General features: G+C 50.4%; 1 protein-coding gene across 1 annotated transcript in view; it reads left to right on the forward strand.

The window, feature by feature from the left end:
* Nucleotides 1-1,245: 1,245 nt before the first annotated feature.
* HCK (HCK proto-oncogene, Src family tyrosine kinase) overlaps nucleotides 1,246-18,174 on the forward strand; it is a 40,400-nt gene continuing 23,471 nt past the window's right edge. Inside the window, exons 1-2 of the mRNA XM_001916263.6 lie at nucleotides 1,246-2,305; nucleotides 17,784-17,901. Of these exons, the coding sequence (XP_001916298.3) occupies nucleotides 17,785-17,901 (117 nt within the window). The 5' untranslated portion in view covers nucleotides 1,246-2,305; nucleotide 17,784. The remainder of the gene's footprint in view (nucleotides 2,306-17,783; nucleotides 17,902-18,174) is intronic.

An 18,174-nucleotide genomic window follows, 5' to 3' on the forward strand; every position in this document is an offset into this window, starting at 1 on the left:
TGCCCCAGCTCCCTCATCCCTCAGATTGGATACCTCTGAAGTGGGCAGAGTACACTGTCTCCAGAGGTCCCTGCCCAGAAGGATTGAGCTCCAGGAATTCACAGCTGCAACTTGCTTGATAATGCTCTCTTCATTGGCTTCCTTCCCCTCCCTGTCTCGTTCACCCACTGCCCCACCCGTGTTGTCTGCGTCTCCCGGATAACCTGCTTTCATTTGAATCTGTGATTAGGGTCTGCTTCTCAAGAACTCAAATTAAGACCAGTGGGTGATACCAAGGGTTGGCCGAGATATGGGGAAATGGCGGGAGAGGAATTGGGGCAGCCATTCTGCCCACGTCTGTCACTCTTGGCAAAGCAACTCTTTATAAATTTCTCACTCACGTCCATAAGGGGATATGGTAGTGTGAAGTGGTGTGCAGTCTAGGAGTCAGTGACCAGGGAAATGGATAAGTAAACTGTGGAGGTTGTAGACAATGACCTTCAGCAACATGGCTAGATAGATAGCAATAACCACGATGGAGTGGGGAAAAAAGCACAAAATCAAACAAGTACCATTCAAGTACATTAGACATACAAGTAAACACTACCTATTTTTTAAGTGCATACATGTATTTAAGCTCATATACCAAAACATAAGAGCAGGGTCATTATCTTTCTCATTCATGGGTCTGTCCCACCCCCCATCCCCCCCAGGGAACATCTGGTCGTGTTTGGAGACATTTTTGGTTGTCATACCTGGGGAAGGGGGTTGCTACTGGCATCTAGTGGATGGAGTCCAGGAAGGCTGTTCATCATCCCAGCGTGCACAGGACAGCTCTCTGCAACAAAGAATTATGGGGCCCAAATGTCAACTGTGCTAAGGTTGGGAAGCCCTGGCAGTGAGAGCCCAGGACGCTGCTGCCGAATGAATGAACGGATGAGATGACAGTGGCCTGAACTGGCTTGTAGCAGTGGGAATACGGAGATGCAGGGGGATTCCTGTACATTTTGGGGGTGTGTTTGGCAGAATTTAGGGTGACAGTCCCTCTCCTTCCCAGGAGTAGACTGCTCTGCCCTTGCGTGGCCCTGGGCACATCTCTTTCATCTGGGGCCTCCAGCAGCCCTCCAGCCCGACTTCCTGCCCACTCAGCTTTCCAAGCCCTCTGAGCTGCCCGGAACCGGCCGGTAATGAGCCAAGGCGGTTCCCGCGGGCGAGGGACTTTGCATGGCGTTTGAATAGCGAGGGGCCTGTGGAGCGGAAACCGCTGACCACAGAAGGGCCCGAAGGCCTGGGACCCGGCGCGGGGGAGGGGCTGGCTGGAAGGAGGGGGTTGGAACGGCGGCGGAAACACATCGGGAGGCTTGGGGGGCGTTCAGAACCCTGTGAGTGTGACGAGGGTGGGGTTAGAACCCCCGGAGGGTAGGTTTGGAGTCTTTGGGTGGGCGGAATTAGCACCCTGGGGGGCGGATTAAAATCCTTTGGGAACAGGGTTGTCATCACCCACGAGCGGGATCAGCAGGCTTGGGTTAGGGCTATAGGTCTTGAGGGCTGGAACGGAGCGTTAGGATTCCTCCGTCCGCCGGCTTAGAATCCTTGGAGGCAGGCTTAGAAGCAGGCGGTGGGCCAGGTTAAAATGCCTTCAGACGTGGCATTCAAAATCCTTTGAGGCAGAATTAGGATTTTGGGAGCAGGAGACCCAAGAGATCTCGGGGTTCTCGGAGGGCAGGCAGGTTAGATCCCTGGGGGTGGGGTTTAGAATCTTTGGGGGCCCAGAATCTTTTAGGGCGTTGGGAGGCGGGATTAGAATATATTAGGGGAGGGGTTGGGATATTTGGAGGAGGAGACGGGGTTAGGACCTCTAGGGGACGAGGTTATTACCTTTCAGGGATGGGGTTAGCATCCTCGAGGGCAGGGCTAAAAAAAAAAGTCCTTAGCCAGCGGGCTTAGGATCCTGGGAGGTGGGGAAGGAGGTTATGATCCCTGGGGTGGGGTTAGAACCGTCGGAGGCGGGGTTAGGACACTTGAGGCGGGGTTAGCATCGCTCGGGACAAGGCTAAGGCGCCCAGAAGACCCGTGGGCGCCACCGCGTCCCTGGTTCCAGCCCCGGCGCCCCGCCGAGGCCTTGAGGCGAGTGGAGGGGACCCGGCCAGGTCAGGGCGAGAGGCGCCCGAGAAGACGCGACACGGAAGCCCCAGCCTCTTTTTCTCGAAAGTCAGTCCATCTTTCTCCGGGACGGACTCCCCGGGCCCCCGGGGGCTGCTGAGCTGGGGGGGCGCTCGAGCTGCGAGGATCCGGGCTGCCCGCAGGAGGAGGAGCGGGCACCCAGGTGAGTGTCGCGGGCGGAAAAGGGGGGACACCGGCCGGTGAGCTCGGCCTGAGGGAGCCGGGTGGTGGGCAGGGCTGGCTGGGGTGCAGCGCGGGCAGGGAGGGGAGAAGCGACCGTCGGCGGAGCAGCGGACAAGCGGTGGGATGAGGGGCCCGATCGGGGGTGGCGGGGAAGGTGCCCAGATGAGAGGCAGACCGGCCGGCTGGGAACCTGAGAAAGCCGGAGGGTGTGACTTGACGCTCTGAGCCGCCACTTCTCTGGGCCCTCCAGGTTCCCCTTCTGCAAAAGAAAGAAAAAAAAAAAAAAACAGAAGGAAGGGATGGGGCTTCACGGCGCCCGGGAGGGGAAGGCCCTTACGGTTCTTGGTGGGGGTGGGTCACCGGTCACAGCGGGTTGGCAGCGGGTCGTGGGGAAGGGGGCAGCTGGCCGGAGGCGTGACGTGCGAGCCACACCCAGGCGGGGTTGCAGCTGGGTGCCCTCGCTGCGCCCCCTCCACCCCTGCTAGGCCCGGATCCCCAGCAGGTCTAGGTCAAACCCCAAAACCTCACGGACAGACCACAGGATATCTGCCCCACGGCTTTCTGTGAGACCTTGGGCAAGTCACTCTCCCTCTCTGAATTCCAGTTTCCGCATCTATCAAATGGGGCTATTAATTCTTTCCTCCAAGGCTGCAGTGAGCTGCTGTCCCTGAGAGAGAATTTAGAGAAGTGGTTCAGGAAGGCGGCTTCTGGGAGCAACCTGCCTGTAGGACCTTGGGCAGGGGATCTGGCTCTTCTGTGCCTGGTTTCCACAACTGTAGGATGGGGATAATAGTAATAACGGCTCCCTCACAGGGTTGTTCTGAAGGTTAGATGGAGTTACTGAAGGAAAGCCCTTAGAGCGCCGCCTGACATTTACAAGCTTAACACTTGTTAGCTATGGTCATAGGTGTTACAGTCTAGCCCAGAGGTTCCCAAACTGCAGCAGTCCATCAGAATCACCTGGAAGGCTTGTGAAAACAGATTTAAAACCCTGACCCCAGAGTTTCTGATTCAGCAGGTCTGGCACGAGACCCCGAGAATTTGCATTCCCAAATGGTGCTGATGCTGCTGGTCCAGGGGCCACACCCTGAGAACCACTGGTGTGACCTCTGTCCAGCCCAGAGAAAGACCTCAGTGGATGTCAGTTCCCTTACCCCCGGCTTTCTCTTCACTATCCTTTTTGGAGGCTGGGGGTTAAAACACAGAAAAGTGAAGAGAATAATAAACTAAATATTCCAGGAACCCACCATCTAGAATTAACAAATGTGAATGTTTTATCATGTTTGCTTCAGATTTTTAAAAAATAAAATTACCAGAAGTAACAGATAAAGTTGAAGCCTCCCCACCTTGTGTTCCTTCTGTCCCGTGTCTCTCCCTCCCCACAGGCAGCGTCAGGAACCAGAGTCCTCCCAGTCTGGGCCTTTATTAGTTTATTGCATTTGTATGGAGGCCTAAACAATACATAGTATTGTTTTCTCTATTTTAAAGATCCACAGAGATCTTTAACTGAGAGATTCTTCTGCAATTTCCTTTTTTTCTGCCTTCCTGTCGCTAAGTTGTCAGGATCCAGCCCAGGGTGAGAAACAGAGGTCTGGCTCATTTCTTCTAACTGCTGTGGACTGTTCCAGCAAGCGGCCACCCCACCTTATTTCTCATTCCCCTGTTGATGGACATCAGGCTGTTCCAGGTGTTCACTACAACAAGCGGTACGGCTAGGACCCTCTGCTGTGTGGCCTTGGGCACATGTGTAGGTGTTTCTTGGGGAAAACGCCAAGAGGCTGGATGGCTCTCCAGAGGGGGCCCCTGTGACCCTGGTGTTTTGTGTAGGAGGAGGACTGAGGTGTGGGAGGGTTACCCAGGGAGTCTGGGCCAGAGAATAAAGAAGAGTCTGCTTCTGCTGATCCCCCCACCCAGCTCTCTCTAGACTCAGGGCCACCATCCCAGGTCTTAGGTTCTCCACTGCAAGAGGGCAAAGATCATCTGCCGCCTTCGCTGGGCCTGACACTTAGTAGGTACTCAAACAATGAAAAAACTGAATAACAAACCTTTTAGCTTATTTTTTATATCGTCTTCTTTTCTGTGCATTTTTTAATTTAATATGCTTAGTAAAATGCTGCATGTACAATTTTTATCCTACTTATTCACTGAGCATTCCATTGTAAGCGTTTTTCTGTGCGATTTAAAACATCCTTGAGTTTTTATGGCCACACAGTATTCCACTGTTTGGATGCACCGTAGTTTGTTTAACCATTCTAGCAAAGCACTTTTATGGGGTTGACAATATTTAAAAATATTCTTTGAGGTTAAATTCACATGACAGTATAAAATCAACCCTTTTAAAGGGTTCAGTGACATTTAGTACATTCACAAGGTTTTGTCACTGCCACCCTTACGTAGTTCCAAAACATTTTCATCACCCCTAATGGAAAAAAAGACTCCTATTCCCCGCCCCCAGCCCTCGGCAACCACCGGTCTGCTTTTCGTATCCACGGATTAATTTATTCTGGACATTTCATATAAATGGAGTCATACCATATGTGATCTTTCGTGTCTAACTTCTTTCACTCAACATATGTTTTCAAGGTTCATCCCACATCATAGCGAGTGTCAGTATTTCATTCCTTTTTATGGCTGAATAACGTTTTATTGTATGGCTATACCATACCACAATTTGTTTAGCCATCTGTCCGTCTATGGAAATTTGGGTTGTTTCCATCCTCTGACTATTGTGAAGAGGGCTGCCGCGAACAGGTGTGGACACGTATGCATTTGAGTACCTGCTTTCAGTTCCCTTGGAGTGGCATTGCTGGGGTCTATAGTAATTCCATTGAACTTTTTGAGGAATGGCCAAACTGTTTCTCACCATTTTACATTCCCATCAGCAACAGACAAGGGTTCCAATTTCTCCACATCCTCACCAACACTTGCTCTTTTCCTTTCCTAAAAAGTATTGTTGTTATAGCCATCCTCGCGGGTGTGGGAAGCGTGACTCTTTACCCCACCCCAACCCCGCTGCTCTCTGGGAGCCCTCACCCCAGAGAGTAAGTAGAAGGGTGTCTGTACCCGGGGACCGGCCGGGACTTGGCCTTTAAACTCTTCTGGAAGTAAGTCCTGGGAAGGCACAGACGTATCTGTCTTGTAAACCAATGTGTTTCTAACACCCGGCACCTGGCACATAGTAGGGCCTCAAAAATATTGGATGTACGAATGTTGAACAACCTCTCCCCTCCCTTGCCTGAAATATTTCTGCACACGGGTGTTTTCCAGTTGACCCCTCACAGTGATTCTTTTTGACTAGTTGATAACGCTTAAACTCAAGAGAGCTCACATAAATCTGGATTTTTGTCTTCTCTTGAAAAATTGGAAGAGTTGGCAGCCCTGGGACAAGAACCTCCGTCTCCCATGCTCCTCTGCTGTTCACTCATGGCAGCATTGCTGAAGCTGAAAAGGGGCTGCCCTGTGGACTGCACCTGAGCTGTCCAGTTGGCAGTACACTTGCCAGGGCCACTTTCCTCATGCGGATGACCCTGTGGGCCCCTATAGCCATTTGAGTTTTCAAGCCCTGCCCTCCAACCATGACAAGGCTTCCCTTTTTCTAGAAAAGGAATATCAGGCCCAGAGAGACTAAGTAACTTTCCCAAAGTCACACAGCAAGGTAGAAATACAATCTCTCTTAGCCTCTGTCTTTCTAAACAAACCCCTACAGCACTTTGATCCCCACCCTGTTTCTCCAATTTCCCCCAGCCCAGGACTGGGAGTTTTAGTGTACCTTCAGAGCCATGGTAATGATGCAGAAGAAACCCTTACTCGAATGTAAATGACCCTTGTTCTTGGCCAGTGTCTGTGGCCACATGTGTTGCACTCTGTCTCTGTGCCCTCTGGATGGCCCTGCACTGGGGCTTGCATTCCTAATTCTGCCCTAAGATACCTGCCCGAGCTCCCACCATCCACCTGGAGTCCTTTGGCCCAGGAGACAAAGATGCAGCCGAGAGAATAGGAGATCATCCCTCACCTCTGCCGGAGATATGAGGAATAGTGGACAGAGCGAGCGCTAATGCCGCCTCAAACAAGCTGTGGTGCATTGGACAAATTCCTTTACTCTCTGAGTGTCAGTTTCCTCATCTAAAAGTGGGACTAAGACAGCCAGTACCTCACAATTCGTGCAGTACAATATCTTTGATGTTAACACACACAAAATGATGCCCCGTATTTTGTATGGGTATGTAGGTCTTAACTTGAGTTTCCCCAGAAACAGACCCTGGAAAAGATTTCAAATGCATTGACTATTTAGTTTCTTTGGGAGCTGACCCCAGAGAACCCAGGGAGGGGGGTAGGGAAGTGAGCCAGAGAAGAGAAGACAGCAAGCAGAGGTCTGTGAGCCAGCCGGTCACCACTCAGGGCTCCTGGAGCTCAGTCCCACAGGGATCTCCGGGAGCCTCTCTCCAGAGGTGAGGGAACTGGGATATTTATCCACCTGTTCCTGTCACTCATTGGTTGAGGCTGCTCCCGGGGGGATGGTATTTCTCTAGCACTCACGCTTGCCAAGCTCATGGGCAGAGCAGGCACCACTGGCCACAGAGAAATCTCTCGGGCAAAGAGGTGCAGATGCCGGCAGTTGGAAATCCAGTGAGAGTGTTCTGCAATGGCGAAGGGTGGAGTGATGGGGCCGGGCACCGCCGGCCTCTGCTTCAACAGGAGCATCTGTGAATGCAGACGCAGGGGCTGCCTGGAGGGACGAAGGGATGGCCGACGAGGGACTGTGAATCCAAGGATACCTTTTTTGATCTGCAATGTTTTTATTGTTAACAAGGACAATGTACTGTTTTACTAGGTGATGAAATGTAATTTAAAAAACAAAACGCATACCCTCCAAAGCAGAAAAGAAACTGGGGCTCTGTCAACTCTAAAAGAGCTGTCAACAGTAAAAGGGTCAGAGCTCGCGCTGCTGAGGTTTCCATTGGTGGAGGACACACTGGGGGCAGCTGACCTTGGAGCATGACTGGAAGTGAGAGTGAAGAGTTGCCCCTGGGGCGAACTGGCCACCACTTCCGGTCTGAAGGGGGCAACTCAGTGCCAGTCAAGGGAAGACTGCTCCTCTACAAGCAGAGACGAACAGACACAGCCCTGCGCAGCTTAAACACACACGCGTAGCTCCTGTTTAGATGGGGAAACTGGGGCACCCAGGAAGCTAGAGGGATGTCATTCAATTATGCAAGAGTTTATTGAGCACCTACTGTGTGCTAGTTTCACACACGGGGCTGCAGCCGCATACAAAACCATCCTTACCCTTGTGTGTCTTACATCCTACGGGAAGACAATGATAAATCCATAGGTGATACACTAGGTGAGTTAGTGCAGGGCCTGGAGGAGCAGATTCTCAGAGAGGTTAAATGTGCAAGAAATTTGTGAGAGGGCACGCCTGTGGGAGAAGCGAGGGGAGGCAGGGAGAGGCATCAGATGGCAAGGCGTGCTTGACTCCAAGTGAAGAAGGAAGGGGAGGAGGGAAGGAAGGGAAGAAGAAGGGAAGGGAAGGCGGGGTGACTTAGACTGCAGTGCAGTTCTCAGGAAGCCTTGGCAAGGCTGTCGAGGAGCCTTGGCCAAAGTGACCGATCAGAGGGGCCCCTGGCACAGGCCTGCCTCAGTGTCCCCGCGGGTCAGCCATTGGCTGGGAGCAGCCATGGCAACGGTGATGGACTTCAAAGCACAGTAGCTGGGGCCATTGGTCAGTTCCGCTCTCTGCAGTTGGAGATCTGAGGGACCCGTTCTCATGGCTACCACGTTAGGTAGTGGCTAAAGCTGTGAGGAATACAGCTGGGAAAGGGCTAGAAAGTGACGGGAGTCGGGGGCGGGGTTCCTATCTTAGCCAGGGTGATGAGGGAAGACCTCTCTGAGAAAGCGAGATCTGCAAAGAGATCTGGGAGAAGTGAAAGAGGCTTTCTAGGTGAAGAACATTCCAGAAAGCAGCATGTGCAATGGCCCTGAGGTGGAAGCATGGTTGGTGAGTGAGGAATAGCAAGAGGCTAGTGGCTGGAATAGAAAAATCAGGGAGGGCTCGAGGGAGACAGGACTGAGGGGAGCCTGGATCACGGGGCCTTGCCAGCCCCTGAGGGGACTTGGGCTTTTATTCCAAGTGAGACGGGAACCCTAGGAGGTTTTGAGCAGAGGAGGAACGTGACCTGACATGTTTTAAAAGGCTCTTTTATCTGTAAGAGGCAGAATGGGGATCCAAACTTGGCTTTTTCTAACTTCAAATCCCAGCCTATATTTTCCAAACTTCCCTGCCCCTTGCCTACCTTAGAGGTAAGATTATTCTAAGGTGGTTCACAGTTGCCCCTGAATTCTGGAGCTGACCAGGTGGCCTGAGGCTCACATTGAACATGCTAAGAATTTAGTACGTTTGGAACAAGTAGCTGGAACACGTGCGTCTCAGAGCCAAGCCTCTGGCCAAGTCAGGCGAATGACCAGCCCGAGTTCCTCTTCAGGCTGTCGCTATCGTGTAAACCAGGGCACAAGGCTTGCCCTTTCTGGGGCTGCTGCTCCCACTGCATAACGAGGGTCTCTCCAACCCCTCCTGTTTGCAAAGTCGAAGTTGTGAGTTCTTTGAGCAGAAAGAAGCTGAGGGTCAGAAAGGGGAGAGATGAGGAGTCAGAGGTGACCCCCAAATATCTGTTAGGGGCTAGAGCCTCTTGGGGGTTTGGGTGGTTCCTTCAGAAGACAGGGAGCCCAAAGAGAAGGAGCTGTGGGGCTCTGCAGCCCTGGAAACTCCATGGGGAATTGGGCCCTGCTCGGGAGGCTGTTCCCCCACCCCATGGCTGAGCTGTCCCGAGAAGGGAGAGTTCCTCTAACCAAACAGTCCTGAGCCCTGGGCCCCCCGGCGGTCTGCCTCCCTAAACTTCCTGTTTGGGTTCCTCATCCCCCTCCCTCTCCCTCCTCCCCCACTGCAGCCTCTGAGAAGGAGAGTCAGGAGAGTGGGGTTTCATTCTCCCTGCCACTGACCGTCACCTGGGGACCCTCTCTGCCGTGGCCCTCCATTTCATCAGCTGAATAGTAGGTTCCTAATTCTGGTCTCGCTGACTTCAGCCAAGTATGGTCAGGCCTGTAGAGGGTTGAACACAGTATGTTCACTCCACAAACGTAGATGGAGGGTCTAATACATGCCAGGCACTTTCTAGGTGTGGCTTCAGGGCCATCAGCTTCTTGGGGCCTACAGTCCACACACCTTCATCTACTCTACTGGCTCTACTCCCCTCTTTACTTCTCTTCTATCAAAACCTGCTGTCAAGGAAGTCTTTGTCGTAAACCATTTACACTTGAGCATGAATTGCAATCCCTCGTGAGAATTCCCTCCGCACTGGGCAGGACTCTTCGAGGTTTAAGAGGGCCGAAATCCAACTCCAACTGGCTCAGGCAGGAGAGGGAGGTCATTGGAAAGTCCATGAGCCCATCCGCTTCAGGCAGGGCTGGATCTAAGGGCTTGGGAACCTGTATTTCTCCATTTCTTGGCTCTGCTTTGCAACTGCAAGCCTCTTTTCCAGCCAAAGGCCAACGGATGACTCTCACTGGCCTGGATTGAGTCAAATGCTCATCTCTGATTCTATTACTGCCTCTCTGATGGGCCAGCCTTGATCACGGACCCACCCCCATAGCCAGGGGTTGAAGTCAGGTCTGCCCCAATCCATGAATTGGGAACGCAGGAGAGATGGTTCCCTAAGGAAACCTGTCGTCAAAGGAAGGGGGAGCAGATGCTACACAGGAAAGAACTACAGCTGTCCCCTTCAGAGAACTTCTCATCTGACATCTCACTTCCTATTTGGAGAAACTGAGGCTGAGAGAGAGGTTGGGATTTGCGTGAGGTCACACAGTGAGCTTGTGGCAGAGGTGGGCCCAGAATCCGGGGCTCCTCACCCCCAGCCCTCGCAGGCCTCTGCTTGAGCCTTAAAGCTCCCAGAGAATCATCTGCCGCCCACCTGACAGGATGCTCAGGGACATCCTTGACTCTGAGGGGGCAGGAGGAGTCTCCGGGGCCTGGCAGCCAGCGTGGTGATCATGAGAAGCAGCCGGGGCAAGCGAGCTGACCTTTCTCCTTTCCTTCCCACGCAGCCTGCAGAAGCTGAGGGGGAGAAGAGCGGGTTTCAGGTTCCAGGAGTTCAGCAGTGACCCGAGGAAGTGTCTTTGCCAGGGGTCAGCAGTTCTAAGCTAGTCTGGGGCCCGGCGGGTCACTTCTGCTCTCAGAGCCTTGTTTGCAACCACATTACACAAGAAATATGTGTTCAGATGTTTTAAAAAGCCTTTCACATCCCTGTCACACAGGACCTCGGCCCAAGCCTGAGAAGCAAGTGCCTCCTATTTTAAAGGGAATAAAATGAAAATGAGGCTCAGAAAGGGGAAGTGACTTACCTAAGGTCACACAGCCAGTCAGTAGCAGAACCTGGATCCAAACCCAAGTATTCTGACCCCAAGTTCAGCCCTCATTCCACTACATTGGTGGGTCTCAAATTTTGGTGTGCATAAGAACCTCCTGAAGAATTGTTAGAGATGCAGATTATAGGCCTTCTCCCCAGAGACTCTGGTTTATTCAATCCAGAGTGTAGCCCAGGAATATGCAAGAATCAGTAAGGAATATTTGGGTACAAGTGGCAGAAATCCAATTCAAACTGGCTTAGACAAAATTGAGAATTTATTTGCTCATGAACCAGAAAAATCCTGAGGGTTAAAAGTTGCAGGTATAGCTGGATCTAGGTGCTCAAAAATGTCCTCAGGAATCACTTTGTCTCCATTGCTCAGCTCTGCTGTCCTCTGTGGTGGCTTCACTTTAAGGCAGCCTCTCCCTTCATGATGTCAGGATGGCTCCCAAGAGCTCCAGGTTGCTACATCTCAACAACCCTTATAGAAAGAGAGTGCCTTTTTCTACTTTTTCCAGCAAAATCCTAGAGCAGACTCTGATTACCTCAGCTGGGATCATAAGCATTCCAATAGCCCAAGCAACCACTGTTGGTTGCCAGGGGGACATGCAATTCTCTGATTGGTCAGGCCAGTACCAAGTTGTCAATCCCACAAGGCAAGGGTAGGGTCAGCCCCCTGAAGCCCCAGGCACTGAGTGGGAGAAGGCTGGTTTCCCAAAGGAAAGTCCAGGCACGGTTATCAGAAGAGGGATGGACGATGCAGAAGCAAGAACAAAAGATGTTCACTACGCCAGTGCTTCTGAACCAGAGCGATCACGCGAATCACCTGGGCCTTGTTAAAATTGGGGATTTGGGAGGCGGGGCGCGAGCTCTTGTACTTCTAACAGCTCCCTATGATGATGATGCTGGTCCTCACACTGGCCACACTCAGAGGACCCAGGCATTCTGTTACCTTTCTGACTCACTTCAAGCCACTCTGTTACAGGGCATCTGAAGTCCCCACCAAGCAGAGAAGCCCCAGGCTATGTAAACCTCTTCCCTCATCCTCTCCCCACCCCCACCCCGTCCCATGGTTCCCAAACCCATCCAAACACCAGCACCAACTATTTGGGGACCATTCATTAGCATGTTGCAGACTCTGCTGCCAAATCACACTTGGAGAAACTGTCCGTTCTGTCCTTCTGTGACCTTTATATGAGGACCCACATAATAAATTCTCTTTTGAATTTAGTGCTCAAAAAAAATGTGTTTCTGGGGCCGGCCTGGTCACGCAGCGGTTCAGTTCACACGTTCCCCTTCAGTGGCCTGGGGTTCGCTGGTTCGGATCCCGGGTGCAGACCTACACACAGCTTGGCAAGCCATGCTGTGGCAGGCGTCCCACATATAAAGTAGAGGAAGACGGGCACGGATGTTAGCTCAGGGCCAGTCTTCCTCAGCAAAAAGAGGAGGATTGGTGGCAGATGTTAGCTCAGGGCTAATTTTCCTCAAAAAAAAAAAAAGAAAAAAATTGTTTCTATCAACAAATTTCCATGTTTTCTGGGATTTTATAGCGATAATATACAAGTTCCCATTTTTATCTTGGCTTCTAGGAAGCTCAGAGATAAATCTAGGACCCAATGGCAGTGGCGGTCACACCCTGGGCCTCTGGTTCAATATTTCCTTTCTAAATGGTGTAGCATAACTGTTTTTGAGTCTTGAAGTGCTCTGCATGTGGTTTAATACTATAAACTCCCTCAGATCCTTTTTGGAAGTCAGTGGTTCTTTGGAACATTCTTGACTTTCCCTAAATCTATATTCAAATCCTCCCCATTCTTCAAAACCTAACGCATTATCCTGTTGCTCAATTACTATAAACAGGTTGCTTTTTCTGTGAACATACTGACATACACAGGTTAGTGGCAGAACATGGATATATATCCATTTTACAAAAATGGCTTGATGTTGGATATGTTTTGCAGCTTGCTCTCGTCTCTCAGTAAGTACCTCAGCAATCTCTGCATCGCTCGGACCATCTGTGCCGATCCCCAACAGCACCTTTGCACGTGGCTTGGGAATAGCCTTCTCTCTGTCCAGTCTTCCCTTCTCCACTCAGTGTCTGGAGCAGAAGCCACATCCTGATGCTTTTACTTTGGACTGACTACACAGAGCACGGGCTCTGGGCATGCATTTATTTACCAGTTGTGCATTAGGCTCCTACTGTATGCCCGGCAGGTGCTGAGCTAAGTGCTGAGGGGCACAGACATGGGCAAGGCCAGCCTCTGCTGTGCTGCAGTGATGGGAACATTCTGTGTCTGCACTGTTGAATACAGTAGCTTTAAGCTACACACAGCTATTGACCACTGGAACATGGCGAGTCCTAACTGAGATGCGCTGTATGTGTAAAATACAGACTGGTGTTACCATAAAAAAATGGAGTTCTCCTGGGGCCAGCCGCCTGGCCAAGTGGTTACATTCGCGCACTCCACTTCGACGGCCCGGGGGTTTGCCTGTTTAGATCCCGTCAGGCATGGACCTACACACCGCTCGTCAAGCCATGCTGTGGCAGCATCCCACATACACAATAGAGGAAGATGGGCACAGATGTTGGCTCAGGGCCAATCTTCTTCAGCAAAAAGAGGAGGATTGGCAATAGATATTGGCTCAGGGCTAATCTTCCTCAAAAACAAAAAAAGGGGTTCGACCCAATGCTCACAAACAAGCCAATTAATTACGGCATCAGCTTTTGGGAAAAGAATTCAGCTTTGTTCTGTGAGATCGATCTGCAGAGAGATAAGGGGCGTGGGCCCTCACATCTGTCTCCTTGATTCAGGATTTGGGACAAAATTTAAGAGGTGAGGGAGAACAGGCTGGCACGTGGAAATGCTGGTGGGACAGATTTTGATTGGTGGGCTTCAAACATTTATGGTGAGGTTCTAAACTTTTATCGTGAGGTGGGGAAGGAATTTTAACACCAGATCTTCCCAAATGATGGACCCCTTGCTTCCGATAAGAGTCTGACTTTTTTTTTTTTTTTTTAAAGATTTTATTTTTTCCTTTTTCTTCCCAAAGCCCCCCAGTACATAGTTGTATATTCTTTGTTGTGGGTCCTGCTAGTTGTGGCATGTGGGACGCTGCCTCAGCGTGGTTTGATGAGCAGTGTCATGTCCGCGCCCAGGATTCGAACCAACGAAACACTGGGCCACCTGCAGCGGAGCGCGCGGACTAAACCACTCGGCCACAGGGCCAGCCCCAAGAGTCTGACTTTTATGTTCCAGTCATGTTCCCATCCCTTGGTTCTGTGGAGAGGAGAATCTGTACTTAAACAGTCATTTCAGGTGAAGAATTTTTCTTCTGCACATGCTCTGGCTATGCGACTTTGCAATTTTTCTGAAAGACAATTTCTTTTTCTTTTCTTCTTCTTCTTTTTTTTTTTGCTGAGGAAGATTCGCTCTGAGCTAACATCTGTTGCCAATCTTCCTCTTTTTTCTTGAGGAAGATTGGTCCTGAGATAACATCTGTGCTAATCTTCTTCTATTTTGTATGTGGGTCATCACCACAGCACAGCCACTGATGAGTCATGTAGGTCAGCACCTGGGAACCAAACCAGGCTGCCAAAGTGGAGTGCGCTGAACTTAACCACTAGGCCACAAGGCTAGCCCCAAAAGACAATTTCTCAATTACTCTGTTGATAAGATGGGGTCAGTTGAACTTGTCCTGGAGGGCCTGTGGTTACAACGGGAATTGAAGAACTTAATATGAAAAAAAAAAGAATGTAAAGTATCTCATTGATAATTTTTATATTGATTACATGTTAATAATTTTGACATATTGGGGAAAAATAAATATATCTTAAAATTAATTCACTTGTTTCTTTTTACTTTGAAAAATATGTCTGTCGAACATTTTAAAATATCTATGTGGCTCACAGTACATTTCCAGGTCTAGTGGTCAGGAAAACGAGCGTTTCTGAGGCCCCTCCACACCAGGCAGTGGAATGCTTCTCTTGGTTTAGGAGGACAATCATATTTTATGTAAATTTGACTCCTGCTGGTAGGTCCCTTTAAAAACACCACACTTTATTGTGCAAAAACTGAACTAATGGGAATTCCCTATTTTGAAAAGTTAACTTCCCAAATGTTGCACTATCTTTAAGCTTGTGGGCCAAAGGATTGCAAACTATGCTTGCTTCATGCTGCAGGGCAGGGCCACATTTGCTAGTCAACAGAATGGTGATGGTTAACATTTCTGTAGTGCTTCTTACATTTTTTAACTCACCCTGCACTCACCACCACCCTGCCAGGTGGAACCCCACCATCCTTTTCTCAGAGGCAGCCTGGCCTAATGAATGAACACAAGGCCTTGGGAAACCCCTCCCTCTGAACCCTGCAGCCCTCTTGAATATGTAAATTGATCACGTGTTTTTGGTTTTTTTTTTTTTTGAGGAAGATTAGCCCTGAACTAACATCTGCTGCCAGTCCTCCCCTTTTTGCTAAGAAAGACTGGCCTTGAGCTCACATCCATGCCCATCTTCCTCTACTTTATATGTGGGACGCCCACCACAGCATGGCCTGACAAGCGATGCCATGTCCACACCGGGGACCCGAACTGGCGAACCCCGGGCCTCCAAAGCGGAATGTGTGAACTTAACCACTGTGCCACTGGGCTGGCTCCTGATCAGGTTAATAACGTTTAATAGGCGCTCAGACAGGAGGAGGAAGCGGACCTACATCACGCAGCAGTGCTCTTCCCAGAACAGCCCTGCATTGATCAAAATATATGAAACGGGGCCAGCCTGCTGGCGTAGTGGCTGAATTCACATGCTCTGCTTCGGTGGCCTGGGGTTCGCCGGTTTGGATCCTGGGGTGGACCTACACACCACTCATCAGGCCATCAGGAAGATGGGCACAGATGTTAGCTCAGGGACAATCTTCCTCACCCAAAAAATACATATATATGAAACGTAATATAATTTTATGTCATACAAAACCACACAATACGCTATTTTATTTCCCGGAACTGTAATACATATTTATCACAAATCAGAGAGATGTTGGTTTCTGTTTTAAATGCATACATAATATATAAATATATAATATATTATAATTATAATATATAAAAATTATAAATAATATAATGTATATAAATATATAATATATAATATAAATAATAAATATATAAATATAAAGCAGTGATTAATTGCAATGATTTTTCAGATTAATGATCCAGCACTCCAGGAGTCTGAACTGGTTCCTTACTTTATTCACAAAAGGCAAATGAAGCAGAAATTGCTTAAATCTTGAGCTGGTAAATTGTTCCCAATTCCCACTAGGACAGAAAAAAATATCCTTGTAAATAAAAAGCATCTTTTTTTTTTTAAAGTAACTCCCCTAAGCCTAGGAATTTGGGATTTTTTTTTTCTTAAACCACAAATACATGTTTATTTTAATAAGATAAGTATAACTGAGTCCTAACTGCTTTAGAAGAAAATTGCAATTGTGCAGAGATGAGGAAAACGATCACTTCCTTATGTGGCGGCTCTCAGCCTGTCTTCTCAGCAAATACATGTGTGCCTTTGGAGAAAAGGAATGAAATATGTCTGCGGCTTTTACAATTAAGTTTTGACTCCCATCAGGGGAATGTGTTTTCTTTAAGTGTCTTTAAATTTAATGAATCCATCAGCAAAATCTGTGAGCTCTACCGCCAAGATGTCCTCCGAATCTATCCACTTCTTACCTCCTCAGTAGTCACCACCCCAGGCCAGGCCACCATCATCTCACTCCTGGACATCCCTGCCCTGCTCCCTACAGTCCACACTCCACCCAGAAGCTGGAGGGATTTTTTTAAATGCAAACTGAATCCTGTCCTTCTCCCGCCTAAAACTTTTTGTGGTTTCCCATCATCCTTAATTAAAATCAAATCCAAATTCCCCACTGGCTGAACAAGATGTGGCAGCCTCGTCACATACCCTCCGCTCCACTGCCTGCGATCTCCAGACACGATGGCATCCTTTCAGTGCCTTGTTCTCTTCAAGCACGTTCCAGCCTCAGGGCCTTTGCACTTGCTGTTCTCTCTGCCTGGAACACTGTTCCCTCAGAGTGTTACATGACTGGCTCCTTTGTGTCATTCAGGCCCCGGGTCCAACATCACCTCCTCAGAGAGGCCTTCTGCAACCACCCTGTCCGAAGGGGCCCGGCACAGGTGTTTCCCATCACGTCCTCTTTTATCATCCTCACGCTTTTCACGAACTAAATTTATCTCGTTATGGGTATGTTATGCTGTTTCTTGTCTGTGTCTCCCATTCATCTCCAGTGTGAGCACCTGGAGGGCATGAACTTGCTTGTCGTATTCACCGTTTAGGAAAGTGCTCAAGAAATGTTTGCTGAGTAAATGAATGAATGAATGACCAAATAAGGCCACGAGAAAGAAAGGAAGGAAGGAAGAAAGAAAAAGAGAGGGAGGGAGGGAGGAAGGAAGCTGTTATAAGGCAATTATAAAATGATGCGAGGAACACGGTGCCTTGACTCTTATTCAGCTGGATTGTTTAAGCCACATTATGTGACCTCATCCTTGTCGTTAAATTCGAAGTGGTCATTTATTCTGTATTAATAGCACAGCTTTCCTTTACTGTTTCTCCGAGCCTGGCGCTGTGCAGAGCAGCGTCCCCCTCCCCCGCCCCCCCCCAGGCTTTCTCTGCGGTTGCCTCAGCAGCCCTGCAGCAGAGCTGGGGCCGGGGAGCAGCGGAGCGGCGCGCGAGGTGCTGGCGGGTGGAGGGGCCGCCCAGCATGCACTCTGCCCTGCGGCTCTACCTGTTGAGTTTCCATGACCCGCGTGATTTATCCTCTGAATAAACTCCCCATCGTAGCTGGACCATGTCAACTTCTCGGCTCTGTGCGGGCACGTGGCGGATGGGGAAGCCCAGTGGCGTCGAGGGTGGGAGGAACCGGGCTGGCAGCGGGGGCAAGACGCGGAAAGGCCCGAAGGAGCCACCTGGGGGCAGGGAGCCTGGACCCCAGCGTCGAGGACGCCCCTGCGTGGGGCTCGGGGCGAGCGGGCTCACGTCCCTTCTCTCCGCCACAGGATGGGGTGCGTGAAGTCCAGGTTCCTCCGCGACAGAGGCAAGGTCTCAAAGTCGGAGCCCGGCGCCAACCCGCACAACCCAGTGTACGTGCCGGATCCCACGTCCGCGGGCAAGCGGGTGAGTGGGGGACGACGGGGACCCGGCTGCCCCAGGCTCCCCCAAATGGCCCCACCGGCTCCTGTTTTCCCAGGGTGAGCAGGGTGTGCTTGGGGTGAAACGGAGCCGCCAGGGTGCTCTAACCCTCCAGGATCCGTCTGCAGGGAGCACCCAGAACAAGGCCGTCACTTCTCCTTGCCCTGCCCAGGCCTTGGCCCATGAGCCCGGGCTCCAGCGACCAGTGAGCACGGCCAGCCTCCAGCCTGGGCAGCAGCCTGAGCAGTGCTGAGTGAC

This window comes from Equus caballus, chromosome 22 (genome assembly GCF_041296265.1).
Source record: "Equus caballus isolate H_3958 breed thoroughbred chromosome 22, TB-T2T, whole genome shotgun sequence".
NCBI classification, from domain to species: domain Eukaryota; kingdom Metazoa; phylum Chordata; class Mammalia; order Perissodactyla; family Equidae; genus Equus; species Equus caballus.